Below are 27,456 nucleotides of genomic sequence, written 5' to 3' on the forward strand. Positions count from 1 at the left end.
GCTCCGATGGCCAAACCAAGGGCAGACTGTCAAAGGCCACGTCAGGGTGACCCAGCCGGGAAGGAGGACGAGTGGGCTCTGCCAACCTGGCCCCTGCGCCGCTGCCCGCTGGGAAACTCCGAGCTTAATTTAGGTCCTTGTTAAATTATTCATCCTCTCCTCTATCTTTCCCGTTTATGACTTCCGCCGCCCCATATCGTTTTCTTTCTGGGGTTAATGCTTTTTGTTTACCTGAGTCTTTGGCCTGCAATGAATGAATCAACGATTTTGAAGAGGGTGGTGGGGTGGGGGGGCATGTCTCAGGTTTTAAACTTAAATCTCATACAGCAAGGTAGCCCACCCCACATAACAGGAAAACAACCTGGGTTTCCAATTCTTTCTGGCTGGGCATGGGGCTTGAACTCAGGGCCTGGGGTGGTGTCCCTGAGCTCTTTTGCTCATGACTAGCTCTCTACCACTTTGAGCCACAGCGCCACTTCCAGTTTTCTGGTGGTTCATTGGAGATAAGAGTCCCATGGGCCTTCCAGGCCAGGATGGCTTTGAACCGAGATCCTCAGATCTCAGCCTCCTGAGTAGCTAGAGTTATGGGGTGAGCCTCTGGCTGCCATCCCTTTTCTATTTTTCTACCTCCCCCCTCCACCTGTTTGTTTTGAAGCCCCCACAATAATCTAGTCAGGTACTTTATGATAATTTTTCTCTAAACGCTGGTTGCCCCTCTTTCCATGTCTCAGATGAGGACTGAGACCCAGACAGGCAAAGGCATTTGGCAGGAGAGGGGAGTGACTCAGGAGCCACACGGAGTCCTGCCAGGGTTGTCCTGCATCCTGCCTGGAAGGCAGAGGATGGGGACCCGGGTTCAGGGGAGGTAGGCTCTACTGGTGTGTGGGATCCCAGGCCCGCAGGACTACACAGAAAAAAGCAAAAGGGGCCCGGAAGGGACTGGAGAGGGCAGGGTGTGTCCAGCAGGAGAAATGAATAACCTGGAGAAACTACAAGCTGGCTTGGGCCAGGTGCTGTGGCTCATGCCACAGGTACTCAGGAGGCCGAGATTGAGGATCGCGGGTCAAAGCCAGCCCAAGCAGGAAAGTCCGTGAGACTTTTATCTCCAGTGAACCACCAGGAAAGCTGGGAGTGGAGCCGGGGTTCCAGTGGTCGAGTCTAACCTTGAGGGAAGAGGCTCAGGGGCAGCATCCAGGTCCTAGGTTCAAGCCCCAGGACCGGCACCAAAGAAGAATAAAAAAGAAGCTGGCGCGACAGGCCTGGACGGGGTAATGGGTGCAAGGGCAGCCAGGCAGCTGCAGGAGGAGGCACGGGCGGGGGGGGGGCAGGGGGGGAGCCTCGCCGCTCCAGCCGGTCGGCGGCTGCAAACCACGTGCTTGGCGAAGCGCAACGCCCGGCTCCCCACGTGCTCTCACGGCCTTTTAAACAGGGCCTGGGCCCCACATGACCGCGCCGCGCCTCGTCATTGGCCGGGGGGCGTGGCGCCGTGGCGGCTGCGCAGTGACGCGCGAGGGCCGGCACCGCCCCCTGGCCGGCGGCGGCGGCGGCGGCGGCGGCAGGGGTGACGTCAGCGGCGAGGGGCGGGGGGCGCGCGGCGGGCGCGCGAGCCGGCGCGAGCGGAGCGCGAGCCGCAGTGAGAGTCCGCGCGCCGCCCGCCGCCCGCCAGCCCGGCCATCCTGGCCGGCGCACGCCGCCCGCCGCGGGCGCTCGGGCTCCGCTCGGGTCTCATGCCCCAGCCAGGATGTGAAGCGGGGCCGCGCGCGGGGAGCCCAGCCAGCCAGCCTGCAGGTGAGGCCGGGCCGGGCCGGGCTGGGGGCGCCGCGGCGCGGGCGGGGGTCCGGGCAGCGCGCCGGCTTTGTGCCCGGGGAGCCCGGCCATTGTGCGGTGCGCGGGGCGCTGCGGGCCGGCGGCGCTCGCGGGGCGGGGGACGCGGGGCGCTGCGGGCCGGCGGCGCCTGCGGGGCGCGGGGCGCGGGGCGGCGGCGGCGGTGGTGGCGGCGGCGGGGCGCGGGGGGCGCGCGGGGGGCGCCGGGCTGCGGGGCCGGGCCGCGCTCGCCCTGGACGCCGCGTTGGACGCTGCCCAGCGCCGCCGGCTGCACCGCGGGAGCCGCGGGCGGGGACGCGGGGGGCGGGGAGGGGGACCGTGGGGGTCCCCGGGGACGGGGCGCGGGGACCCCGAGTGCAGCCGGCGCGGGCCCGCGGCGGCCCCCTCCCTTCCCCTCCCCCCTCTCGCCCTCGCCCTCCCCGCTCCCCACGGCGGCCTCGCGGGGTGGGGGCTCCCCTCGCCCACCCGGGCTTCGCCCCACCCTTCTGCGGCCCGGTACCCCCACCATTCCCGGCCCCCTCCCCCAAGGCGGGCGGAGCCCCAGTCCCCTCCCCACCATCGCCGGGGCCCCGCACCCTTCGGTATCCCAATCCCCCCCCCCCCGACGGGGACCCCGGGGAGAGGGAGGTCGCCCCCCCACCTCGCCCCGCGGACCTCACTGCCGGGAGACCCTCGGCCCGGGAGGGGGGAGGGGCGGTGACGTCATCGGGGCCGCGCGCCCGCCCGAGGATGAGGGGTTCGGGGCCAACCTCCGACCCCTGCGGGGGGCTCGCGCGTGGTGCCCGGCGCCGGCTGGCCTGCGCCAAGTTCACGGCTCTTCGTGGGCATCCCTCTTCCTTTTGAGGGGTGCCGTCCTCTCCTGCCCCTCCCCCTGGCCGGGGAACCCCCATCGCTGCCTCCATCGCTACACCCTCGGATCCCGGAACCCCTCCACCGCCGACACCACACATTGGAATCGTTTTTTCAGCCACACCCCCCCCCAAATCTGGAAGCCCCGCCTCGGTTACCCCTTCCCGGAGCTCATCCTTTGCCAGCAGCCCCCGAAATGTGCAGATTCGGAGGCCACCCATGTCCTGTGAGACCCCCCTCCCATCCGTCCACCTCTCGGGACCCCGAAGTCAACGCTGCTCGAGTACCTCTCCCGTGGCTTCCTCCTCACCCCCACCCCCTGGGGTTCTGGGTTCCCTCAAATCTAGTGGTGCTGGGTTCCCATCCTGAGCAAGTGGCCCTCTGCCAACTGACACCCCCCTCTAAAAAAAAAAACCCACGCCAGCCGGGTCAGGTCTGCTGGCGAGGGGTGCCCTGCCCAGGCTCCACTCTGGGGACTCTGAACTGCCAGACAAAGCCCTGGGGTCCCCAGGGTTGAAAGGATGGGGCGCCTCCGGCCCTGGGCCCCATCTCCATCTTCCTCCATCCGTACTTGGGCTGCCGGGACTCTGGGTTCCTGGCTGTCCCCCACTGCTTGGTGTCCCTGGGGCTCAGAGTGAGGACCCCCGCTTTGTCTGTGGCGTACAGTCCCCTGCTTGGTGCTGCCTTAGACGGGGAGCGGGCTGGCTGCCCCAACCCCAGTCTCTGCTGCCCTCTCTTATTCATGGCCAGGGCCTCCTCGCTGCTGCCTTTTGCATAGCTCCCCTCCCCCTCGGGGTCCCCTTCCTTTGTGCCCCCTCCCCCCACAGGCTCTGCTGCCGTCTGTCCCTCCTCGCTCCTGCTGCCAGCTGATACTTTGGCATCGGAAGGCAGGCAGCTGGGGCTGGGGGTGGCTCCCTCCTGCCAATCCCACAGCCCCTCCAGCTTGGGTCTGGGGCTCTGGCTGTCCTCTTTCCCCTGTCCCCCAACAATGCCTTTTGTGGGCCATCGCTTCTTGCCCTCTCCCTGCAGGGCCCTTCCGCCCTTCCTCCTGCCTGTCCCCTGGGGCACGGGGGGGGGGGGGGAGGGACACCTTCACCATGACGGTGCGCTTCTGCCATGGGGTCAGCCCCCCCCCAGTCCCCAGGGGGGTCCCCACCATCCTGGAGTGCCCTGAGACTTGGCATAATTGGGCTCAGGGCACGGGACGTCGCGGGAGACCCGGCCTGCCCAGTGAGCTCATCTGCTTGCTCTTGCTATTCCTGCAGTGTTGGCCCCTGGGGACGTGGTGACATCGGCCCCCCTGGGGGCTGAGTGAGACGCCGCCAGCCGGCAGTGTCCTGGCCCGCACCCTGCGCTCTGCGGGAGTTGGGTAGTGTTGGGGTGCTGCTGACATGACCAGAGCTGGGTTGGATGGGGGGCCCCTGGGATCCCCCCACCCAAGGGTCATCACCGCTGCTGTGGGTGGCCAGGACAGGAAACCTGCCCAGAGCTCAATTCCCCGCTTTGGCAGCCACGGGGCAGTTTTACAGCAGCCCGGGGTTTCCTAGGATTTGGGGTGTCCTCTTGTGGTCCCCTGTGGAGACACAGAGCCCTCTCCAGCTCTCGGCCTCCGTGGGACACCTAGATGCTTTGTGTAGAGAGGAATTCCATCACAGAAGGGTCTGGAACCACTCCTGCCCCCTGGTTCCTCAGGGCTCCACAGAACAACTGGGGGGTGTCCCTGATGGCGATGGGTGACTCGGTTTCCTCCACCTGTCCTGTGGGGGTTCATGGGTGCTGAGAGCAGCGACCTCACTTACCGCGAGCTGGGTGAGACCTGTGGCTGCGCTGACTGTAACGGTGGCGGGAGGGGGGGCTGGGGGGCCGTGGCTTCGCGGCATCCGCCGTGTGGCCTGCCGTTCACCCTCTCTGTGACTCCCTGAGTCGCCGCGCCGCCTGCGTAGGGGGAAGAGGGGGTGTCAAGAGAGTTCGGGATGGGGGCGATGCCAGAGGAAATCCTAAAAATAAAGGTGGATATTTATAAACCTGGCAGGTTTGGGGGATAAATCGACGCCGCTCAATGCTTTGGGCTACGAGCCCTCTCCATCCCCCCACGCCGCCAGCCGCCTTTGTGAGGTCCCTCAAGATGCTGGGGCTCAGCCCTGGGTTTGGGGGTGGGGTGCCCTGAAGGGGGCTGTGGCTTCACTTCTGGGGGCTGGGGACCTGCCTTGCAGGGCTGTTGCATCTGAGCCTGCCCTGGGCTCCCCTTCCCGCTCTGAGCAGTCTGGCCTGCCTTCCTTCCTTCCTTCCTTCCTTCCTTCCTTCCTTCCTTCCTTCCTTCCTTCCTTCCTTCTTTCCTTCCCTCCCTCCCTCCTTCCTTCCTTCCTTCCTTCCCTCCCTCCTTCCTTCCACCCTGGCTGGGGGATTTGTGAAGACTACTCAAGTGCACACAGGTGGAGGGCCCGGCCTCTGGTGGGGACCAGAGGGGACAGGACTAAGACTAGAACAAAGGCACCCCAGGGGAGTGGGGACCCCAGGCTGCGGAGTGTTCTGTAACTCTGCTGCTGGATGGACAGCTGCCGGCGTGCTGGGTGGGGGACCCCGGTGCTGGAGGCCGGGGGCCCAGGGGTGCAATTATCAAGGAGGATATTTGACGTTCTGTCTGAGGGGACAGCGGGCTGGAGCGGAGAGAGGAAGTTAAGAAGGGAAGGACACTGTAGGTGGCTTTGAGAATTTTAGAACGCTCAACCCAGCCGGGCCCCGCAGCTCCTGCCTGTAATTCCAGTTCCTCAGGAGGTGGGAATCTGAGAATCTCAGTTTGAAGCCAGCCTGGGCAAGGAAAGTCCATGAGACTCCTACCCTCAGTGAACCACTGCAAAAGCCAGAAGTGGAGCTGTGGCTCAAATGGTAGAGTGCCAGCCTGGAGCAAAAAGAAGCCCAGGGACAGCGCCCAGGCCCTGACTCAGGACTGGCACGGAAAATGAAGAAAGAAAGGAAGAAGGGTTCAGCCTGATGGTCGGCGGCTCTATCCCCAGCGCCAAATTAAAAAAAACAACAAAAACGAGCAAAGAGGCCGCAGCTGCCGCTTCTGCCTTGTCTCTGGCTGATACCCCAGAGATGAAGGGGGGGGGTGCGTGGGGAAATATGAAAAATCAATTGGCTTTACACTTCTGCGCAGCTGAAAATTACCGAGCAGATAAGGGTGAGTCACGGGCGGCCTTGCTTTGCACATCCGTGTATTTTTGTCTCTCTTTTTTCCTCCTCCTCCATGCTTGCCCCCCCCCCCGCAGGCTGGCATGGGGGGGGGGTTGGTGATATTCTCTGGTCCAAATGTGGGGTCCCCTCCCCTCCGGGTTACAGGGATCCCCTCCGTGGGGGGGCACTCGGAAGAGCTGGAGTCACGGGGTCTCCTGTTATTCTCTTCATGGGACCTGCGTGGCCCCGGTGCTTTTAAGTTTTATTTTCAATTCATAGCTGTCTATCTTTGTTGTTAGCTCTTTGTAGGAAAGGCAGGAGGCTCCGGTTGGCCCTGATTGGGGAGGGAAAAAAAAAAAGAAAGAAATCCCAATTTTATTTTTTTCCTGATGCCTCCCTCCCCATAACTCCGTCTTTGTGCTTCTTGCAGAAATAAGTAAATAAAATAAAATGTAACAAAGCAAAATAAATACAAATGGAGGTAGCCTGTAGTCAGTCGTTTCCCCCCCCCCCCCCACCACCTCAGTGACCTCTTCGGGCTGGGCTGTGCAGCCCAGAGGCTGGCCTGCCCTCTCTGTTCCCGCCTCTGCCCTGCCTGTGCTGCAGACGGGGGAGGGGGCTCTCGGGTTCCCCCCCCCGCCCCCATCTCATGGGTCGCGGCTTTCCCAGGATTTCTGAGTTGGGGCGCCCTGGGAGGAAGCAGCCTGGCAGATGCTCTGGCTGGGTCGCCTCGTGGGTGATGGGGCGTCAGTGGGAATCCAGGGGCTAGGGGGCGGGGAGGTGACATGCCTGTGTGTGCAATTTAGTGTTGCTTATAATTAATCCCCACGATGAGGAAATGAGGGGCTGTCGGGGAGGGGTAATAGCTGTTCCGCCCCCCCTCCCCCCGTGCCAGGCACCCCTCTGCCAAGCTTCCCACGTTAGCAGCTTTATTTTGTGGAGAGCGGATCAGAGGCCCAGAGAGGGACATGCGCCGGCCTGGCTCACACAGCCCGGGTGACGCCGCAGGAGACTGGGAGCCAGACCTGAATGAGGGGCTCTGGGGTCCCCACCCACCTCTCTCCCAGGGGTAGAGCAGGGATGCCCACCGGCTTGCCCATGGTTCAGACGGAGCCCTCGCTGCCTGTGTGGCCTGGGGCGCCAGTCGCTCCGGCTCTCTGGGCTCCTGCTTTTCTTAGGTCTCCTTTTGAGGGGCCATGGGGTGGGGGGACTGAATGTTTGCACCCCAGGAATGCCTGTGAAGTGTGGGGTGGTAGCTTTGGTTTTCCTTTTAAATGATCATTCCTATCATGGCTGCCTTTCGATGCCCCTCGGCTGTTTGCTTCTGAGCCCCCAAAGGAGACCCGTCGCTGTGCGGCAAGTCCTTGCAGGTGGGGGACCCCCGCCCCGCCTAGCCCCAGTGCGGGGTCCGGCGCCAGGGCCCGGGATGACTCAGCTTGGAAACTGGGGCGTCGCTCCCCGCCTCTGGCTTGTCTAATCAAGGGTGCCCCACTTTGGCAGGGACAGAGCCATGGGGGGCCACCAGGGCTGGGGGGCTGGCCGCTGGTGTTCCTTCATTCATTCCCCTGTGCCGTCACTCCTTCCTTCTTGCCTTCCTGGGGCCGGTGGCTTCTGTGGCACACGGGCCTCCTGGGACTGCGGGAGCCGGGCTCTGGATTCCAATCCCAGCCCTGTTTCTGGCTTTAGGGGATGGAGGTGGCTGCTCCTGGCCTCAGTTTCCCATCTGGGAAATGGGTTTCTTGGGGTTGTGGCCCTCACAGCAGAGATCTGGCCAGGAGAGACGCTGGGCCCCGCCAGGTGGACACCTGGCCGCAGTGCGGCGATGTCTGCCCTCCCTCCCCTCCCCCCCCCGCCTCCCTCGCTCCCTCCCTCCCTCCCTCCCTCCTTTCTTCCTTCCTCCTTCTTTTCTTTTCAAGCTCAAAGTAAATAAAAATCTGACTGGCTACACAGGGGTAGACCCGGAACCCAGGGCCCCCAGCCTCTGCACCCTGGCTCTGTCTGAGGGGCAGCGAGGGTAGGCAGCACAGGGATGGCACAGGGCAGCTGGCCTGGGCACGTCCTGGCGGAGGGGGCAGTGTTTTGGCTGAGGCCTGTGGGACAGCTCCAGCCAGCAAGGGGACAGGGCAGCTGGCACCAGGGGCAGGAGGGCGGCTGGAGGTGGCGGCAGACAGGACAGCCGCCAGCCGCCGCCGCAGCTGAGACCTTGACGCTCAGGAAATGTCCCTTGCCATGGCTGACGGGCCAGGCCCAGAGAGGGCAAGGAGGTTTCCCAAGGCCACACAGCAGTGCGCTTTCCCACCGGGCTGGGCGACTCACAATCCGTCTCAAAGGGGAAACGGAGGCAGGAGGACACAGCCAGACTGCCACCCCAACAGGCCTGACGGGCTCTAGCAGGACACCTGCCCGTTAGCGCAGGGAATGCAGAGTCTAGACGGGAGACATGTTCTATTTAAAACAAGCCCTGGCTGGGCACCTCCGCCCACGCTACCACCCCTTGCGGTGACGTCACGATGACACCACGCGTGCCGCAGCCCCTCGCTGTCACGTTGCAGACGCTCTGTGTTTTTTTTTTTTTTTTTTGGGGGGGGGTCGAGGCTCAGTGGTCAGGAACGGCCAGGGAACATCATTGCTGAGACCCCATCCTAGCTAACACCCCAGGCCTGGTAGGGCGCGCGTGTCACCCCAGCACGCCAGAGGCTGAGGCAGGAAGCCCTGAGTTCCAGGCCAGCCTGGCTGTGTCGCAGGAGCTTGTCCAAAAAACACCCCCCCCCACCTCACCTCGGAGAAGCAAACGTCACTAGAAAACTTCCTCTCGTGAGTGGGGGCCCTAGCCACGTCAGCAGCGGAGAAGTGCTAGGAGTGAATGTGCTGAGAAAAGAGGGTGGCGTGGCGGGTCCTTCGTGGTGATCCCCGGCCTGAGTAGCTGGGGTCCCCTGGCCATGGTGGCCTGGACAGACGGTTTCGTCCCGCATTCAATTAATGAGCCTATTAGAAACTATTTATTTTCCCTGGCAGTTGTTTACTGAGCGGAAGACGGATGGGGCTGTGTCTGCCGGTCCTCACCAGCGGAGGGGGACATGTCTGCTCCTCCGCCCCGGGGCTGGGAGGCTCCATTCAGGCTGCCTGATGGTGGGCTCCGAGAGACAGCGGGCTGGTCGCCTGGGGCGGGCGGGGGACAGGCTTCCGGGTGTCCCTTTCTGTGCCGTCTGACTGAGTCTAGGATACGTATGGCGGATTTCCTGGAACTGCCTTCACGGGAGGTGTCGTATGCTCTTTTCTAGCCTTGTCTGCGATCTGGAGGAGGTGATGGCAGGTGCTCAGGCAGCCGTTTGGGGCCATGAGACAGGTGTCAAGGAGGCTGGAGGATCAGAGAGATTGGGGGGCAAAACAAGCCCCTGAAAAGCCACCCCCTGTGGTGGTGGGGTTCCCTGATGTGAGGCGAGAAATGATTCATCTCCTGTGGACTGGGAAGGTGGCCATCCTTCCCTCTGGGCCCCAGAGCCTCTGATGCCCAGGTGTTGCTGTGGATGGGGCTCGTCACTGCCTTCTCCAGGCCCAGAGAGGGCTTGCCACTGGCCCAGGGTCACACAGCACTGTGGCCGGGCTCCATCCTGACAGAGAGGGGACAGGGAGCCCAAGCCATCATGGCCCCTCTTCCATGCGGGGTGCCCCCACCCCCCACATCACCCCCCACCCTTCAGGATTCCCCAAGGTTTGCTCAAGGGGGAGCAAGTTTGGGGACTGAGTTGTTGTTTTTTTGTCTGTTGTGGGGCTTGAACTCCCAGTCTGGGTGCTGTTCCCAAACTTTGTGCTCAAGGCGGGTCGGTCCTCTGCCACTTGAGCCACAGCGCTACTTCCGGTTTTCTGGTGGTTCATGGGAGACAAGAGGCCCACGGACTTTGCTGCCTGGGCTGTCTTGAACCGCCATCCTCGGATCTCAGCTCCTGGGTAGCTAGCTGTGATGATGGGCGCATGGGCCCCCCGGGCCGGGCTGGAACTGAGTCCTAAAGACACTAGCAAGTACTTATTGAGCACTTGGCTTGTACTGGCCGCGTGGGAGCGGGGATGGTGGGCTTGCTCTCCGTGCCGTCCGTCCCCTGCCCTGTCATTGCTCAGCGGGTCCCTTGCGTTGCCCCCCCCCCCGGTCTGTTCTCCCTGCGGCCACCAGAGGTGGCCCACACCGATGGGCACAGAACCCCGTCCTTCCCTCCTCAGGCTGCAGCCCTCCACGCCGCCCACCTCCCTCGGGCAAAGCCCAAGCGTGGGCCCTGCCGCCGCCCCACCCCCTCTGCCCGCCCCTCGCTCCTCTGCTCCAGCCACCGGGCTCCTCCGCAGTCCTCCAGCCCACCAACCAGGCTGCGGCCTGCCCCCCGGCCTTTGCACGTGGCGTGCTGGGAGTGCCACCTGCAGTTGTGGATGTGAGCAGGGCTTGTTCAGGCCTCAGCACACTTCTGAGATGACGCCCTCCCCTTCTCCCCTTCCCCTCCCCCCCCGCCCCGTCGTCCTGCTTGGCTGGGACACCAGGCGCTGCCCGTCCAGTCGTGCCGTCGCCGTGTTCGAGCTTGCTCTGCGCCCTGTGCACGGCAGTCCACACTCAGTAGGCCCCGGTGCACCGGTTTCCTGGGGTGAGGAGTGAGGCTGGGGTGGGCTGGGGGGGGGGCCCGCTGGCCGATGGTGTCCTCGAGGCTGGGCTGCTCCTACCGCCCCCCCACCTTGTTCTCACCTCATTCTCCGGAAATATCCCTGTTAAAATAGCACGGAACTCTGGCCGGGCGCCCACGCGAGGCGGGTGCGGATGCCGTGGGGGGCGGCCGCGGACCCGACGCCACGCACGGTGCCCAGCGCTGGAAGGGCAGCCGGCCAGGGCTGTCAGCATGGTTTAGGGGTGCATGGCTCAAGCCAGGGCTGACCCCCCCCCCAAAAAAATCCCAGTGTTCTCTTGCATTTGTGAGATCCTGGAATAAGTAGCAGAGGCGCCCAGGCCTCAGTTTCCCCACCCATGAAGCGTGACATCTGGTGCCTGGGCTTCCGGAAGCCTCCGTGTTCACGTCTAGTGGGAGGTCCTGCTCTCGGTTACTTGCAGCGTGACCCTGGGGTGCAGCTCCCTGTGGGGAGCAGCGGCCTGTCCCAGTGCTGGGGGTGGAGGCCGAGGACAGCCTGGGCCGGGCCAGCCCTTGGGCTCGAGGCGGCCTCAGTTTCCCCATCAGGGAGGTGGGCGTGGCCACACCTGGGCCCTGCAGAGCTGGGCTGGAGGATGAGGCAGCCCGTGCCAGTGGCCAGACTCCGAGCCCCAGCCATGGCCTGCCCCACGCCCGGCACCGGGACTGCAGGCAGCCGCCCCGGCTTCCTGCCACCCCAGCAGGTGCCCAGCCCTGTGGAGGGGGCGTGGGCAGTTCCGGAACCCGCCTGGAGGCAGCACAGCTGTCGATCCCAGCTGGAGCTGGGGGTCATCCCGGAGATGCCATGGCCGGGGGCAGGGGGCAGGGGGGCGGGTAAGCCAGGGTGAGAGGGAGCGAGGGACGAGGAAGGGCTCGGTTGAGGAGCCACGCTGGTGTCGCTGGGCTGCCATTGGAAAGGAGGCTGGAGGCTGGGTCTCCCAGGCGACACCCGGCACGCGCAAAAGTCCTGGGGTGCAGCCAGAGTCAAGGAGGGGAGGGCAGAGAGGAGGAGGAGGCTGCAGGGAGACCACGGCCAGGGAGCCTCGCAGGCTGTAAGGGGACCAGCTCTGTGAACTTTCGGCTTCGCCTTCCTGTCCACTGGGCCCGGAGGCACAGAGCTTTTACGTTTGTTTTACAGATGGGAAACCAGAGAAGTTGACTCACGTATCCAGTATCGCACAGCGCTGTTGGGTGCTTCCTGCTTGCCGTCTTATTCATAGGCGTATAGGGGCACAAGGAGGAGCAGAGCTGCACCCCCTGCTCTCTGAAATTTTTTTGGTCAGTGGTGGGCCTTTGCTCAGGGCCTGGGTGCTGTCCCTAAGCTCTAGCACTCTCCCACTTTGAGCTACTTGGTTTTCTGGTGATTGATTGGAGCTAAGAGTCTCACACACTTTCTTGTCCCTGGCTTTGAACTTTGATCCCCAGATCTCAGCCTCCTCAGTAGCTAGGATCACAGGTATGAGCCACCAGTGCCCAGCTTCTTTCTGAATTTTAAAGTCCTGTGTGAGTTTGAATTTCCTTATTCCAGGTGGGGTCCTACACTACCAGGTTTTGGGGGAAGTCCTCAATTATCAACAGGACCAGAAGGAAGCCCAGTATTCTGTCCCACTTGATTCAAATCCTGCTTTCTCCTCCTCTATGCTGTGTGACTTCTGTCCATTGCTGGTCGCTTTTTTCCTGTGCATTCAGACTCAGCTCCACGTGCGCCTAACCAAACAGCCGTGATTTTTCAGGCATGGATTTCCAGGCCAGCCGCCCGGCCTGTAGGACACAGGGAACTGTGCCAGGTGCAAAGCCCCAGGTTCGTTAATTTGAGGCTGAACCGTGTCTGGAGCTCCAAGGGCTGCGGAGACCATGGCCCATGTGCCTTACTTCTTGAAGGACAGGTTTGAGCTCAGGGCCTTGAGCTTGCTAGGCGGGTGCTCTACCACTGGAGCCACAGCGCCACTTCAGGTTTTCTGGTGGTTCATTGGAGATAATGAGTCTCATGGACTTTCCTGCCCAGGCTGGCTTTGAACCGCGATTCTCAGCTCTCAGCCTCCTGAGTCACTAGGATGACAGCCATGAGCCATGGGGGCCCCCAGCCTTCCAGGCTTCTTGTGCCCACTGCCCCATGCTGTGTACTTTCACTGCACAATATCAGTTTTCAGGGCCATGTGCTATTCCACCGGGCCCCTCCTGGCAGGCCCATGTCCTCATACAAGGGGAGCCAGGGGCAGGAAAGGGAGGCAGGGGGAAGCAGGGGGTGGGGTGTGCAGGGCCCTGGGGGCTACGGGAGGGTGGGAGCCATGGGGGACTGTGGGCAGAGGGGGAGGGACGGGGGCTCTGCTCACAGGCGCCCTCTGGCTGCAGTGGGGAGGGTGGAGGGTGGCAGGGGCCGGGCAGAGATGACGGATTTGGGGAAGGCTTTTCCAGAGCAGTTGGACTGATTAAGCAGTGGAGTGCAGGGGACTCTGGGGTCCCCACCCTGAATGGAGGCGGCAGACAGCCTCAGTCCAGCTAGCGCCACCTCGGTTTCCCTGACTGTACAGGAGAAATAGTGATTTAGGGCTCCAGAGGGTGGTGCCCAGCACAGCACCAAGTGGAAGTACTGAGCACAGCACCCAGTGGAGATTCCAGAGTGGAGTCCTCCCCTCCCTTGGTGTTTCCCACCCTCAGGGCTGCCAGCTCTAGGTTTGGTGGTTTCCAGAACTCCGTCTCCCCCCATCTTCCCCAGCTCCAGCCTGGCACCCGCCTCCCGCCTCTGCAGGCTTTGTACTCAGGGCCCCATGCCAGCTGGCCTTGGAGACCAGGGGCCCTTGTGAGCTTCCCCCCCACTTTACACCCACGGTTCTCTCTGCCCCATTTCTCCCCCCCCACCCCAATCTGCCCCCCTGTGCTCTCACTAATGAAAAAAGAAGCAGCGGGAGGGAGCGCACAAAATTATATACACACGAACATATAAAAATGAGTTTAGGATGGTGGCCAAGAACCACTTGCGCTTGGCTGGGCATTGTGGGTAATTCATCGCTCATTACCATAAAAGCCATAGCCCCGCTGACAGGCGGCTGTGGGGCTTTTGTTTAGGATTCTGATGGATGCATAATGTCTTTCCCAGCCCAGAGCCCCCGGCCCCCCCACCTCTGCCCCTGCCCTCGCCCTCCCCCCAAAAGATGGCTGCGGGGACCTCCTGGGGCTGGGGGTGGGGCTGGCAGCTCTGGTTGTGGGAGAGGCTCACAGGCCTTTGCCTTTCGTCCCCCACCCTGGCCCTGAACCTCTTCATTTGTGGGTTTATGGGGCTGTGCGGGGCCTGGCCTGGGCTGGGGGTGTCAGTATGATGGGGGCAGCCCTGCCCTGGAGGGCGCTGGGGGGCAGGCAGCATCAGACCCACCTCTGTTGTTCCCTAGAACACAGTGGGGTCTCTGCACCCCTGAAAATCTTCTCAGCTTTTCTGGCTATGTCTATAGATCCCAGGGAAGTTGGTCCTGGGAGCCGCTGGCAGCCGAGGCAGTGGACGTGGCTATGTGCCAATAAAACTTTATTGACAAACACATCTTCTCCACTTGCTTTTGCAGCAGCCGATCACCAGAACTTTCCCTCCTCCTCCCCTTCTTCCTCTTCTTCCTCCTCCCCCCTCCTTCCTTCCATTTTTTCCTTCCTTTTTGTGTTGGTCCTGGGGCTAGCGCTCTACCACTTGAGCCACAGCTCTGCTTCTTTCCTGCCCGGGCTGGCTTTGCACGTTTCTCCTCGGATCTCAGCCTCCTGAGTGGCTAGGATGACATGGTGAGCCTTTGGCACCCGTTACCACCCCCACTTTAGATATTTTTGAGACGAGTCTCACCGTGTAGCTTGGGGGTCCGTGAGCCCTGCCGGCCCTGCCACGGGTAGCCCGTGCTGCTGCCCCTACGCTGCCATCCGCATGGCCTCGCCCCTCAGTCACGTGTGTGCGAGGCTCCCATACTGGAGAGCACAGATCCACACCAGATGACAAAGGTGCCAGTGGTTCCAGGTGACAGGACCGGTAGCAGGCTAGGGGCTGACGGAGTACTCAGTGATGGAGCCTCGGCTTGTTGGAGGAGCAGCCAGGATCACCCAGGGACCTGGGGGCTGCAAGGAGGACTTGGGCTTTGACCCCAGGGAGGTGGGAGCCATGAGCCACGGGGCGGGGGCGGGGGGAGCTGTGGGCAGAGGAGGGAGGGACCTCTGGAAGCTGTGGGGAGCAATAGTGGGTGGGAACAGGTTGGGAAGGGAACATGGGGAAGGGGAGAGAGAGTTTGGAGAGAAAGAGTATTTCCAGGCCAGCAGCCTGTGCAGTGGGGGACAGGAGGGATCCTGAGTCCCTGAAGATCTCGGTTGCCATCCATTCTGCTGAAATGCAGAAGATGGGGGAGTCACAGGCTTGCCAGCCCACCCGGGGGCATGCTGGTGTTGCTGGATTCAGCCGCACCTGAAGGCCCTCGCAACTCGTCAGGAAGGAGAGGGTGGAACTGGCACCCGTGGGGGCGGCAGTTGAAAAAGGCAGAGGCAGGGCTGGGCGTGCCGGGTCTGCGGGGTGCCGTGGGTGGGTGGGCGGGTGGGCCCCTGGCTGGTCAGCACACGCCTGGCGCCCCAGGTGTTGAATTCCAGGCTGGGAGGGAGGCGGCTGCGGGCACAGGCGGCAGCCTGCGGCATGGGGCAGGCCGAGGGAGGACGTCGCCATACCAGTTCCTTTCGCCGGAGGGCACGGGGTTCGGCGGTTAGGCGTCCGTGAGACGTCCAGGGGATTCGGTGTCAAAAATGAAGTGGTGGGGGCTGGGGATATGGCCTAGTGGCAAGAGTGCCTGCCTCATATACATGAGGCCCTGGGTTCGATTCCCCAGCACCACATATACAGAAAATGGCCAGAAGTGGCGCTGTGGCTCAAGTGGCAGAGTGCTAGCCTTGAGCAAAAAGAAGCCAGGGACAGTGCTCAGGCCCTGAGTCCAAGCCCCAGGACTGGCAAAAAAAAAAAAAAAAAAAAAAAAAAAAAAAAAAAAAATGAAGTGGTGGAGCCGGTCCAGGGTGGCGGCCCTGGCCGCGTGTGTCCCGGGCCTAGTTAGGACCCAGGGTCCCCCCGGTGGTGTGTGTGGGCGGGGGGGGGGGGGGGGGTCGAGCAGATTCAAAGGTGTAGAACATTCCCATTGCCTTCTGTCTGGGAGTTTTGTGTCAGAAAGAGGGGACCCGGCTCTCTTGGAGGCCATGGAGCTCGGCCGCAGGTAACGTGGGCCCCCAGTGTAGGCGTGGAGAAGGGGCTGGGCATGGCCTGTGATCCCAGCGCGGCGGCAAGGGCCGCCTCTGCCCACGTCACCTCCTCTGAGAGACTCACAGACAGACAGACAGACCCACTCCTGCACCCGGTGCGGCCACCACAAAGCACCCAATTCTGGCAATGAATGAATGAAAATGGCCCGGCACTAAGAGTTTATTCAGGCCCGGGATGGGATTGTGGGTAATTTTTATTTTCTTCTTCTTGCTGATTTTCTCTCATTTTCTGCTGCATGTGCCTGTTTTATAATTAGAAGAAAAAAGTTATTTTGAAAAAAAAAAATTGTGTCCAAATGTCCCAGCTGCAGGAGCTGATGGGCTGGGCCGGGTCCCTTGGGGTGGGGGTGGGGGGTAGGGGCTCCCAGGGTCAGGGGTTGCCTCTGAAGGTCTCACAGTGGGCTCACCAGGAAGGCTCTGGGCCTAGACCCCACCATATCTATCCCCACTTCCCTTCTCACCCCACATCCCACAACTAGCAGTCTACCCAGAATCCACCACACACACCCCTTCCGCCTCCCCTGGCCCAACCTCAAGGCCACCTGGACCAACTCTCCCTTCCCCACTTCCTCAGGGCCCAAGTCCCCCCTGCAGCCCACAAGACCCTGCTCCATCCACCCGGCCCCCACCTTCCTCCCCTGCTGCTCCTCCCACCCACCCGCTCCCTCCTGCCACAGGGCCTTTGCACAGCCCACTGTTTGTGTCCCTCTCACTCTGGCTTCCTTGTGTTTAATTGGAGATGAGAGTCTGGGATTTGCTGCCCCAGCTGGCCTCAGATCTCAGCCTCATGAGTAGCTGGGATTTCAGATATGAGCACTTCTTTGCAATGTCCTTCTCTTTCCCTGTTTACACCGGCGTCGCCATTCCTTCCTCTCTTTTCTATGTGGGTTTCACCTGCCCCCCCCCCCATGGTCCTACCACACACTGCCTTATGAGGCCCATGCTGTGTTTGGTTCTTGGCACGGGTGCCGGGACCCTTGCGGCCTTGGTCGCTGCGGTGTGCAGAACCAGGCATGCCGTTCAAGGCCCAGCGCTGCTTATGCGAGGTCACGCACCTGTGGGGCAGTGGGTGTCGGAGAGCAGCTGGGGGGGGGGCGTCCTGGTGCGGGTGGGCCTGAGCATTTGCGTCCATGATTCCTGAATCCCCCCTCCCCCCAGGTGTCCAGGACCCATGCTGGGTGCTGGGGACACAGTGCTGCCTTCCCAGGACAGGCAGGCAGGGTGGGCATGCGGGTCAGGGGACTCCGGGCAGATGGGGCTGCCCAGCCCAGAAGGAGGCCAGCCCGCCCCTTGGGGACGGCAGCCCTCTGCCGTCTCTGCCTTCAAATGGGGAACCCAGGCTGTCTCTAGGAAGATGGGTGGGAGGCCAGGAGAAGGCACAGCCAGCCGGGAGAAGCGTGGCTGGCCTTTGGCCACTTCTTTGGGCCTGGTGGCACAGACATGTCCATCACACAGCCCAGGGTCTGGACCACATAGACACCCAGAGCACTTCACTGGGAAACTGAGGCCCAGAGAGCCATTGCTCCATGTAGGATGGGATGTCTGCTTCCAACCCAGGCTCTCACACCTGTCACACTGGCTACTCAGGAGGCTGAGATCTGAGGATCATGGTTCAAAGCCAGCCTGGGCAGGAAAGTCCGTGAGCCTCTTCTCTCCAGTGAGACACCAGAAAACCAGAAGTGGAGCTGTGGCTCACGAGGTAGAGTGCTAGCTGGCAAAAGCTAAAGGCCAGCACCCAGTCCCTGAGTTCAAGCCCCAGGACTGATGTGGGTGCACTCACTCTCGAAACTAATGTGTGGGAGTCCTGAATCTCCAGTACTCAGGGCCTGCCGAGCAAGCTGTGGGAAGCCTATAGGAAGTTGTGGACACAGGGCACCTCTGTGGGTCCCTGTGGGCCTCGAGGACAGCCTTTCTGAAGCCCCACTGTGTGTCTGTCTCTCAGGACATGGTGGGGTGGCGGCTGTGTGGGTGGGAGGGAAGCCTTGGGTAGGTCCCCAGTTGTTTGGTGTTGCTGTTTGCCCAGTGTGGAAGGCTCAGGCCTCCCCGGGCCCAAGCCACTCCTGCCTGGGATGCTGCACTCGGGTTTGTAGAGTGGGAAACCGAGGCACATACAGGGTGAAGGGTCTGCCTGCGGCCCCTAACCAAGGCACTGGGTGTGGAGAGGGGGGAGGCCCCCGTAGGGGGGACAGCTGCTACTGCGGGTCCTCAGAAAAACCAGAGGGGCTTTCCACTCGGGGCAAACTCCCTCCCTCCGTCCGATGTCTTTCTCTCTTCAGATAAGTTTACTGCTCTCCGTTCCCACAGCTCCGCCCCTGGGAAGGAGTGCGGGCCGCGACCCCGGGCTGTGGGCTGCGGGCGGGCTGAGCGCAGACAGGGCCAGGCAGAGAGGGCCAGGCGCGGGGTCTGCAGGGTCAGCCCGTCCCCTTCCCCGCCTCTCCGTGGCCAACCTCCCCCCCTCCCCATACCCCCCCTCCCCGCGCCCCGCCTCCTCCCTCCCCACGGCCCCTCATCCCGTGCCCTGCCTCCCCCCCCTCCACGGCCCCCTTCCCCGCGCCCCGCCCCCCACGGCATCCTCCGTCCCGCCTCCCCCCTCCCCACGGCCCCCTTCCCCGCGCCCCGCCTCCCCCCTCCCCGCGCCCCGCCTCCTCCCCACGGCCCCCCCTCCCAGACGCCCCTCCCCGCGCCCCGCCTCTTCCCCACGGCCCCCCCTCCCCAGACGCCCCTCCCCGCGCCCCGCCTCTTCCCCACGGCCCCCCTCCCCAGACCCCCCCTCCCCGCGCCCCGCCTCTTCCCCACGGCCCCCCTCCCCAGACCCCCCCTCCCCGCCGCCCCGCCCCAACAGGATCGGGTGTCCCGGGTCTGGCAGCGCCGCCGCATCTGGTTCCAATCTGGCCCCGCGCGGAGTTGTGTCTGGGGCGGGGCCTTGGCCACGGGGGCCCCCTGGACCGCCCGCGGATGGAAGCCTCGGGGCCCCGCGCCTAGCTTAAGCCTGAGCCGGGAGCCGGCGCGAGGAGGCGGGCTGCGTCCCGGACCCTGCTCCGGCCCTGGGACTGGGTCCAGCCCCCCTCACCGTTGCCATGGCCACGGTCAGCAACAGGACCTGGGTGCACCAGGCGGGGAACCGTGCGCACCCCCAGCGCTGCCCTGACAACCCCCACTCAAGGTCCCCGCGCCCCTGGACGGGGCTCCCGGGGGCTCCGCCCCACTTCCGGCCGGGACCCGGCCCCTAGCATCGCCCGAGCCCCGCCCGCCCGCTCATCTCACCCAATCCCTGCTCCACCCTGGGACCCGCCCCGCGCCGCTCTCCGCCCCGCCCCTCCCTGCGCCCCGCCCCGCGCCGCTCTCCGCCCCGCCCCCGGGCCGAGCGCAGGCTCGCGGCCTCTCCGGAGTCCTCGCGGCGCGCGGCGCTCCGGGCGGGCGGACGGAGGCACCGAGGGATCCCGAGGGTCGCGCGGGCGTCCGGGGCGCGGGCCCCGACCTCCACCCGCGGGGTGAGTGCGCCCGGGACCGCCCTCCCACCCAGGCTCGCGTCCGCGAGGGGCTTTGTTCGCTTTTTCGACCCCCATCCCTGCCCCGGGCTCCAAACCGGCGACCCCCCGCGGCTCTGCGGGCCTGCGCTCCACGCTTGGCCCGGCCCCGCCGCCCCGCGGACGCGCTGACCCCGCGCCGCCACCCCGCCGCGCGGGGACTTTGGAGAAGTACGAAGTGCTGCGGACCGTTATGCTGGGGCCTCCCCTCCCCCTTCCCCCTGCTCCCTCCCTCCCTCCCGCCGGGGGCGGATCCAGCGCGGCCTAGGGGCGCAGGGGGCCGGGCCGGGGCGGGCCGGGCCAAGAGGGACCCCTGGAAAGCACAGCGAGTTTTCCCCCCCCATCGTCTGGGTCTGTGGACCCCGGGACGGCAGGTCCCGGCGACTTTAACGTCAAAGCGGGGACATGTTCGGGAAGCCTGGGGTCCGTCCTCCGCCGGCCTGTTCCCGCGCACTCGAGGCCCGAGCGTCCCGAACCAGGGCTTCCCCCTCCCCCCCAGCCTCACGTGGCTGGTCCCCGGATACCCAGGGTGAACACAGTGGATATCCTCGGTAGCCCTGGCTGGCTCCGCCTCCTCCTGCCCTGTCGCCTCAGTTTCCCCGTCGTGGAAGAGCGATGTGGATAGTGTCCAGCAGGGTTGGGCATTGCAGTAGGAGGCCAACGCATGCAGAGGCTTTGTTACATCCCCGGGGGTCCACAGCCCCTCTGGTGGGACTGGGGCTGGGTGGGCAGACGCCCAAGGTGTAGGAAGTCTGGGAGGGTCCTGGTCCAGCCCTGGGCACCTGTGGGCTTCCTGGGGCTGGGGACAGCTGTGCCATGTCAGCTCTGGAGACCGAGATGGTAGCTGTGGAAGGAAAGCTTTGGAGGAAAAGCAGGGCATGGTGGGGGCTCGGCCTGGGAGGAGGCGCCTGGGGAAAGGCCTTGGGTTTGAGGTCTGCCTTCAGGTATTCTCCTGGAGGAGTTCTTGTGAGCTCTGTTAGCAGAGCAGCAGGGAGCCAGCAGGTGTGTGACCCAGGCAGGGTGGCACCCAAACATGGGCTCACATTCACCCCTCCAACTGAAGCAGTCTGGGACAGGCTGGCTAGGGTGGGCTCTGCCTCACTCATCCATGAGCATGCCTCAGTTTCCCCACCTGTCAGGCAGGAAGAATCATTGGCACTGAGCAGGTGGGACTATTTTGCTCTCTCGGGGCTGGGCCTGGCTGGTGTCCTGCCTCTCGTACTGCTGGCCCTGGGACCCTCCAGGACAGTGCCCAAGCCTTTGTGTTCTCCCAATACAAATCGATAGTCAATTAAGGCCGGACCCTTGGCTGCCGGAAGGGACAGCTCCTCCCAGGGCCCAGGCTTGGAGGCCCAGGAGGGAGGGCCTGGTGAGCACCCAAGTGGGCCTGAGCTGGTGGCCAGGACATGCCTGGTGACACAGAGCTGGTGTGGCTGGGACTATAATCCCCCTTTATTCTCCTGGGACCGCCTGCCTGCGTGGGCTCACAAAGCCGATCCTGTGACCCATGCCCTGGGGCTCAGATGGAATGGGTGCCACTCGCGCCCCCCCCCCCCCCACAAATGCAGCCTTGGAGTCCTCGGAGGTGTTTGCTGGGCCCACCAAATCTCATCCAGGGATTCCCCCAGTCCCGTCCCAGATGGGGGCCACCTCGCCCTTTGCTGACCCTCAGTCCAGTTTGAAAGGAATGTGGGGACCTGCACTCACCAGCCAGGAGCCCCCCATAACCACCTCACCACCAGCGTTGACTGCAGCTCCGTGGACAGCCAGTCCCTCCTAGTGGCCCCCACCTGTTTGTGGGGGCTTGTGGACAGCTCCCCTGCCTCTGTTTCTTCATCCCAGTAGTGTCAGGCAGGCAGTCCGGACAGAGTGGAGGACAGTGCCCTCCCTGCCCAGGGCTCCTGGCTGGCCTGTGGGTCCCATCTACCCCCATTGCTCTGTGTGCTGCTGCTTATGAAAAGACTCTCTGTTTCCATTCACTCTCTACTTTCCAGCCAACTAATAACATTAAATCTGGGTGCGTGTGTAAAGGCCCTGGGGCAGGGTGAAGCCCAGTGGTGGAGGAGCCGCAAGGGATCTGAGTAGAGGGAGGAGGAGACAGGAAAAGGACAGAGCAGTTGGGACAAGGCCTGTGGGCTACAGGGGACTTGGGCTTTGACCCCGAAGGAGGTGGGCACTGTAGAGGGCTGGGGTGGGGGGCATAGGAGGGCCTGACTCTGAGCTCACCGGTGCCCCCTAGCAGCTGTGAAGGGCAGAGCAAGAGCAGAAGCTGGTTCAGGTGGGCAGATGGAGGGCTTGCTGGTATTTTTATCACCTGGAGTCTGTCAGGAAGGGTGGACCATGGGCTTTTGTAAGGTCCCAGGTCATTTGGGGGTACTGGGGTACAAGAAACTTCTTCTGGAGTGGTATCTGGGCTTGGGGAACCTTCCTGCCTGGCCCTGTGGGCCCTGGCTGAGGCCCCTTGTGGGGGTGGGGGAGGGGTCTGTCTGGGCTCTGGTGAGGTCCTACAGAGGCAGCTGGTGCTGGGGACCTCCTGTCCATGTGTCCCATCTGCAGGTAACCCCCACCCATGGCCCCTGGGTTCTGGGTGGGCTTTTTGCCTCCGTTTCCCAAGCTGCTCTCAGGTGTGCCATCTGACTCTAGTGACCTGGGCCCAACCCCAGTCATCTGTGGCCATAGCCAGGCAGATGCCCTGGGCGGGGCAGGCACTGTGGTCACCCAGCCCCAGTGGCCACCGCCTGCCTTCCTCCTTGAAGGCGCCGGCTCTCTATGGCCAGGGCTGGGGGCTGGGCACAGATGCTCTTCCCTGGCTGTGTCCCCAGGCATCTCTGTGGTCTGACTATGCACAGTGTGCATGTGCAGGGGACAGCGTGTTGACTTGGGTGTGTGGTACCAGGCTGGTCTGACTGTGTGCTGTGTCTGACACCCACTGGGTGCCCATCTGTCCGGTGTAACTTCACTGCCTGGGGTCCCCTGGGAGCAGGGGTCATGCACCCTCTGCTGGAGCCGATCCTGGGGCGGTGCTCAGGTGGTCCATGCGTGAGTGAGACACTGCAGCCGGCTGTGTGGATCTGCTTTGCGTGGCTGTGGTCTGTCTATGTGCGCAGCTGGGGATCTGTGTGGCCGTGGTCTGACTGTGTGCGTGCTGAGCCCCTGCTCTGCTTTCTCCCATCCCCCAGGACGTCACTGGGCCACTGATGGCCAGCTGTGATGGCCAGCCGTCCTCAGGCTGGACGCAATGACCGCAGTGGGTATTTTGGGAGGCAGAATCACAGGGTGGCTCTGGGTTCTGTGGCCATGGCCCGGACCCGCCCGGGAAGCCGCCTGGGTGCGGGGTGGACTGGGCCTGGGAGCTCCCGCCCTCGCCCCCGTTCCTCTGCCTGGCTTGGCTGAAGGGGAGCTGGGGGTGAGATGGGGTGCGGCTGGGGGCCGGCGCTTGTTCCTGACCAAGCTTCCTGGGGAAATGGCTGCCGGGACCCGGCGCTGGGAGCCAAGGGAGGCATTAGGGAGCAAGTGGGCGAGTGGCTGGCAGGCGTGTGTTTGGGGACAATGTGAGTCACAGGTGGGGGTCACGCACCCCCAGAGATGCTCATCAAGTCAGAGCCTCGTTTCTTTTTGAAATGGGATCTCGGTATGAGATCTGCTCAGGCTGCAGGCCGTCCCGCCTCAGCCCCCCACCCTGGGGTTGCAGGCAGGGCCACCAACCATGCCATGTCTGTGGGGGCCTCGCGTCCCAGTCCCGCCCCCATCATATGTCTTTCTGCTTAAGAGGGTTCCTTTTTCGGGTGGGGGAACACCACAGGTTCTGGGGACCCCCTCCCCAAGGCCTGTGCACTCCAGGAAGGCCCCCCCGATTTCCACTTCCTCATGACCCTTGTGTTGTCTCTGCAGACGCTGCCCCTTTGGACGCCCAGGCGGCGGCCTCTTTGTGAGGGGCGGGGGCCGACCTGCCAGGGTGGGGCTGCTGCCAAGCATGACGCCCACCCGGGGACCTGGCGCAGTGTCGGTGGCCGGGCCCGTGGGTCTCTTCCTTGTGCTTCTGGTCGGAGGCTGCGGGGCAGAAGGTAAGAGGTGGAGCCTGGTGGGTGGGCAGTTGGTGACCCCCCTTCCTGGGGTTCCTTGAGGAGACTCCTGCTCCTCCCTAGAGCCTCCCACTTGCCCTGGGGCCCCCTGCCCCTCCCTGCGTGGCCAGTCTGCCCACCTGCTGTGTGCAAGGCTGTGGAGACTCATGAGTAAATGCACTGGCTTAGAAGGCAGCCCTGGCCGCCGCCATCCCTGGTTCATCACACAGACCAGGCAGGCTTTCCCTTCGGGCCCCTCCTTTCCCCACTGAGAGAAACTGAGGCACCAAGGAGGTAGGGACTTAGCAGAGGCGAAACTGAGGCACCAAAGAGGTAGGGACTTAGCAGAGGCTCCTCTTGACCTCAGGGTCCAGCACCCCAGCAGAAGGGAAAAGAAAAATACCAGTGGCAAACCCATGGCCGACAAACCCTCCCAGGCTGGGCCCTGAGCTTGAGTGTCAGTCAGGCATGGAGTTTTGTGGGCATGTAGGAGCTCACTGACAAAAGCCGCCATCCCCACGGCAACGGAAGTCGGTGTTGCTCCGAGGTGGACAGGCTGTGATGCCTGCAGCCTGGCACACAGTAGGCTCGGTGCGTGCCGGGCCTTGGCTGCACACAGTAGGTCACACTCTGGGGACACACATGTGTGTTGGGCCTTGGCTGCACACAGTAGGTCACACTCTGGGGACACACCGCATGTGTGTTGGGCCTTGGCTGCACACAGTAGGTCACACTCTGGGGACACACCGCATGTGTGTTGGGCCTTGGCTGCACACAGTAGGTCACACTCTGGGGACCTCACCTGCCTTGTGTGTTGGGCCTTGGCTGCACACAGTAGGTCACACTCTGGGGACACACATGTGTGTTGGGCCTTGGCTGCACACAGTAGGTCACACTCTGGGGACCCTCACCTGCCTTGTGTGTTGGGCCTTGGCTGCACACAGTAGGTCACACTCTGGGGACACACCGCATGTGTGTTGGGCCTTGGCTGGTTTTCATGGCAATGTTTAGTAAATGCCTCGCATGTCTAGATTGGCACCTCCTGCCTGAGCAGAGAAGGATGCCCTGTGCCTGCTGCCAGGCTGGGGAAACCGAGGCTCTGGGTGGTGTCAGTGTCATCACAGCAAGGAGGTGTCCTGGTTGGGTGTTTAAAGACAGTTTGTTTTTGTGCCACTCCTGGGACTTGAACTCAAGGCCTGGGCACTTTCCCGTACTCAAGGCTGGCACTCTACTACCCCTGAGCCCAGCTCCACTTCTGGGTTTTTGGTATTTAATTGTGTAGTCCCTTTTTTTTTTTTGGCCAGTCCTGGGTCTTGGACTCAGGGCCTGAGCACTGTCCCTGGCTTCTTTTTGCTCAAGGCTAGCACTCTGCCGCTTGAGCCACAGTGCCACTTCTGGCTGTTTTCTGTATATGTGGTGCTGGGGAATTGAACCAAGGGCCTCATGTATAGGAGGCAAGCACTCTTGCCACTAGGCCATATCCCCAGCCCCTTGTTTTGCTTTTTGACTCAAGGGCCTACGGTATAGCCCCACTGGGTCCTCCTGCTTCTGCTGGGGGTGTGGCCAGTGCAGCGGGGGTGTGGCCACGCAGCTTGGGGTGGAGCCTCTGGGGCTGGCTGAGGTTTTCCTGGCTTCTGGGGATGAGCACCAGGGAGCCAGCCCCTCCGTACCACCCCACCACAGGGGCCACTGCACCCATCTGCCCCTCCTGTACAGGGCCGGGCCACCTTGGCATGTGGGAGGGGCCATTCCTTGCCAAAGGTCCTCCTGTGCATTTTTGGACATTTTTCACACATTGGGCCTCACCCAGCGGTGCCCTTAGCACCCCATCCCCAGTGGTACCAGTCCCCATGTCCCCAGACAAGCCCCTCGGCCCAGCGGCTCCCGCCAGCTTGGCTTCACTCACTGAGTAATACGCACTTCCTTGGCCCAGGGTACCTTGTGGGACGCAGCCCCTTGCCAGCAGGGGAAACAGGCTGCACAGTCCAGGCCCAGGAGCTGGGTTCAGATCGTGGCTGTGACCAGGACAGACCTGTGCCCTTGGGAGGCCCCTTCCCAGGCAGCCAGCACTCTGGTGATGGCAGAGGACGCTTCCAGAAGAGCCCATGAGGACCCACAGGAAAGGTGTCCCAGGCCGGGGCTCAGCCTGGGCACAAGCCCTGTGGTGGGAGGCACCGCGGGGTGCTTGTGGGTGGAGCAGAGGTGTAGGGGCCATGGCAGCCTTGGCCAGGCGGGGGTGGGGGTGGGGGAGCCTAGGGGTGGGGGGGGGCTGCAGGAGGCCCTTGGCTGTGCAGTCCCCGTGACCCTGAGGCCCAGATGTCAGCACCGCTGTCAGGGGACTTTCTCTGTGGCCTGTGTGGGGTTGGTGGTGACACTGACTCCAGCCTTGTTCCTGACCCCAGGAAGTGGAGTGCCGAGCCTGAGCTCTGGCCCCTGTGGCTCCGTGGAAGGGCCTGGCCCTCAGGGCTGTGTCCGTGGGCATGGGCAAGCGGGGGGCTGGGGCTGCTCTCACATCCCTATCCCGAGGGAGGAAGGCAGTGCAGAAACTGTGTCTGGCCCAGGGAGGCCTTCCCAGCATGCTGTGGGGCGGGGGGGAGGGGGCAGTCCTGGCATGGCTGTTTCTGTGGAATCTGCAATGGAAAAACAGAAACAGGGCCAAACCCAGCCTGGAGCAGGAGGCCGGGGCCTCGGCATGGGCCCCATGGAGAGCCCCAGCCCCCCTCTCCCCGCCGTGTCTCTGGGCGCCATGTCTGCAACCGCGGGCTCAGGCCTTGGCTTTGAGCTGTGGGTACAGACCTGTCCTCCTTTTGTGAGGTGCATGCCCATCCGTGCAGGATGAGTACCAGGCCTCAGGCCTGGCATGCAGGGCCCCACTTCCTCCTAGCCTCGGGCCCGTCCCTAGCCCCCCTGGGGCCCCTTGGTCCAGAAAGGGGTGGGATGAGCCGAGGGGGCTCCGTGGGTGCTGGGGCACTTACTGCTGGAGTGCAGTGTGGAGAAAGCCATGCTGCTGTGGGACCCCTCTGGGGCCCAGGGCCAGGTAATCGGGGAGCCAGGGTCCCCATGCTCAGAGAGGAGCAAGGGTCGTGGCCACTGTGGGGTCCCCACCCGAGAGCGGGCAGCGCAGCTCGGGGCCTGCTGGGTAGACGGCACAGTGTCACCAGCCTCCTGAGGTACAGCCACAGGGCTCTGGGGACAGAGGCCACAGCGACCCCAGGCCACCTCAAGGACCGCCGCAGAGGGAAGTGAGGCCCGGCCCGGCTCTGTTCAGTTCAAAGTCAGCCAAGCCTCGCGCAGTGAAAGCAAAGCCCCAGGGGAGTTTCCAGATGGTTCTGGGGGAGCCCATGAGTTCCTCGTCCTGGCATGAGAGGCTCAGACCTCACACGGTTCAGCCCAGGCCTGTTCTCACACCGCACCGCCCAAGGTCTGCCTTCTCTTTATTTTTGGCCTTGGGGTTCTGCTGTCCTGAGCTCTTTCGCTGAAGGCCAGCGCTCTACCACTGGAGCCACAGCGTCACTTCTGGTTTTCTTGTGGTTCATGGAGATGAGTCTCACAGACTATCCTGCCCAGGTTGGCTTTGAACCTGGGTCCTCAGATCTCAGCTTCCTGAGCAGCTAGAGTTGCGGGCCTGAGCTGCCGGCTCCCGACTTCTTTTTGTTTTTTCTGACCTGCTCATTTTGTGAAGTGATCTTATTGCTTGCAATCAGTCCCATGGTTCCACACCTAGCTCGGGCAGTGGCGGGCAGCCACCCTCGGTGCCGGTGTGGGGCAGTGGCCATTCCGCCATCCTGCACGCCTCCTCTGCATGTGTGTAGCGCCGTACACCTGCTTCCCTGCTGGGCAGCGCCCCCCCCCCTTGCACAACTGCCTGGTTGGGCCCTGGGGGCTCCGGGTGGTGGCCCCTGAGTGAGTGGGCACAAGTCTGCTTTGTGGCACTGCTGGGGAAAAGCCAGGCCTGTGCCTCAGTTTCCTTGTAGACTGGAGTCGGGGTGATAATGGCTAGGGCCCTCTGCCCTGGTTGAAGGACTCAGCTCACACTGGAGCTCTGGGTTTGATTGCTGCCTCCCTGCATGGTGCCTCAGTTTCCCCACTAGGGAAGTGAGACCC

The 27,456-nt window shown here is 63.3% G+C and overlaps 1 protein-coding gene and 1 long non-coding RNA gene across 8 annotated transcripts in view; one reads left to right on the plus strand and one right to left on the minus strand.

Moving 5' to 3' along the window:
* The first annotated feature begins 1,669 nt into the window (after positions 1-1,669).
* Positions 1,670-27,456, plus strand: part of Ptprs (protein tyrosine phosphatase receptor type S) — a 65,531-nt gene continuing 39,744 nt past the window's right edge. For 2 of the 7 annotated variants that reach the window (XM_048341915.1, XM_048341918.1), the window contains exons 1-2: positions 1,670-1,788; positions 23,183-23,355. In XM_048341915.1, coding sequence (XP_048197872.1) covers positions 23,265-23,355 — 91 coding nt within the window. In that variant the 5' untranslated portion in view covers positions 1,670-1,788; positions 23,183-23,264. Of the gene's footprint in view, positions 1,789-19,120; positions 19,256-23,182; positions 23,356-27,456 lie in introns of those variants that run through there. The other 5 variants (XM_048341921.1, XM_048341922.1, XM_048341920.1 and 2 more) reach the window with 3 other exon arrangements.
* Positions 13,690-26,283, minus strand: LOC125348584. The gene is made up of 3 exons (XR_007210389.1): positions 25,865-26,283; positions 21,041-21,045; positions 13,690-13,701 (listed from the first exon to the last, which is right to left on the minus strand). It is a non-coding gene; the product is annotated as an uncharacterized LOC125348584 (long non-coding RNA).

Source organism: Perognathus longimembris, chromosome 3, assembly GCF_023159225.1.
Source record: "Perognathus longimembris pacificus isolate PPM17 chromosome 3, ASM2315922v1, whole genome shotgun sequence".
Lineage (NCBI taxonomy): Eukaryota > Metazoa > Chordata > Mammalia > Rodentia > Heteromyidae > Perognathus > Perognathus longimembris.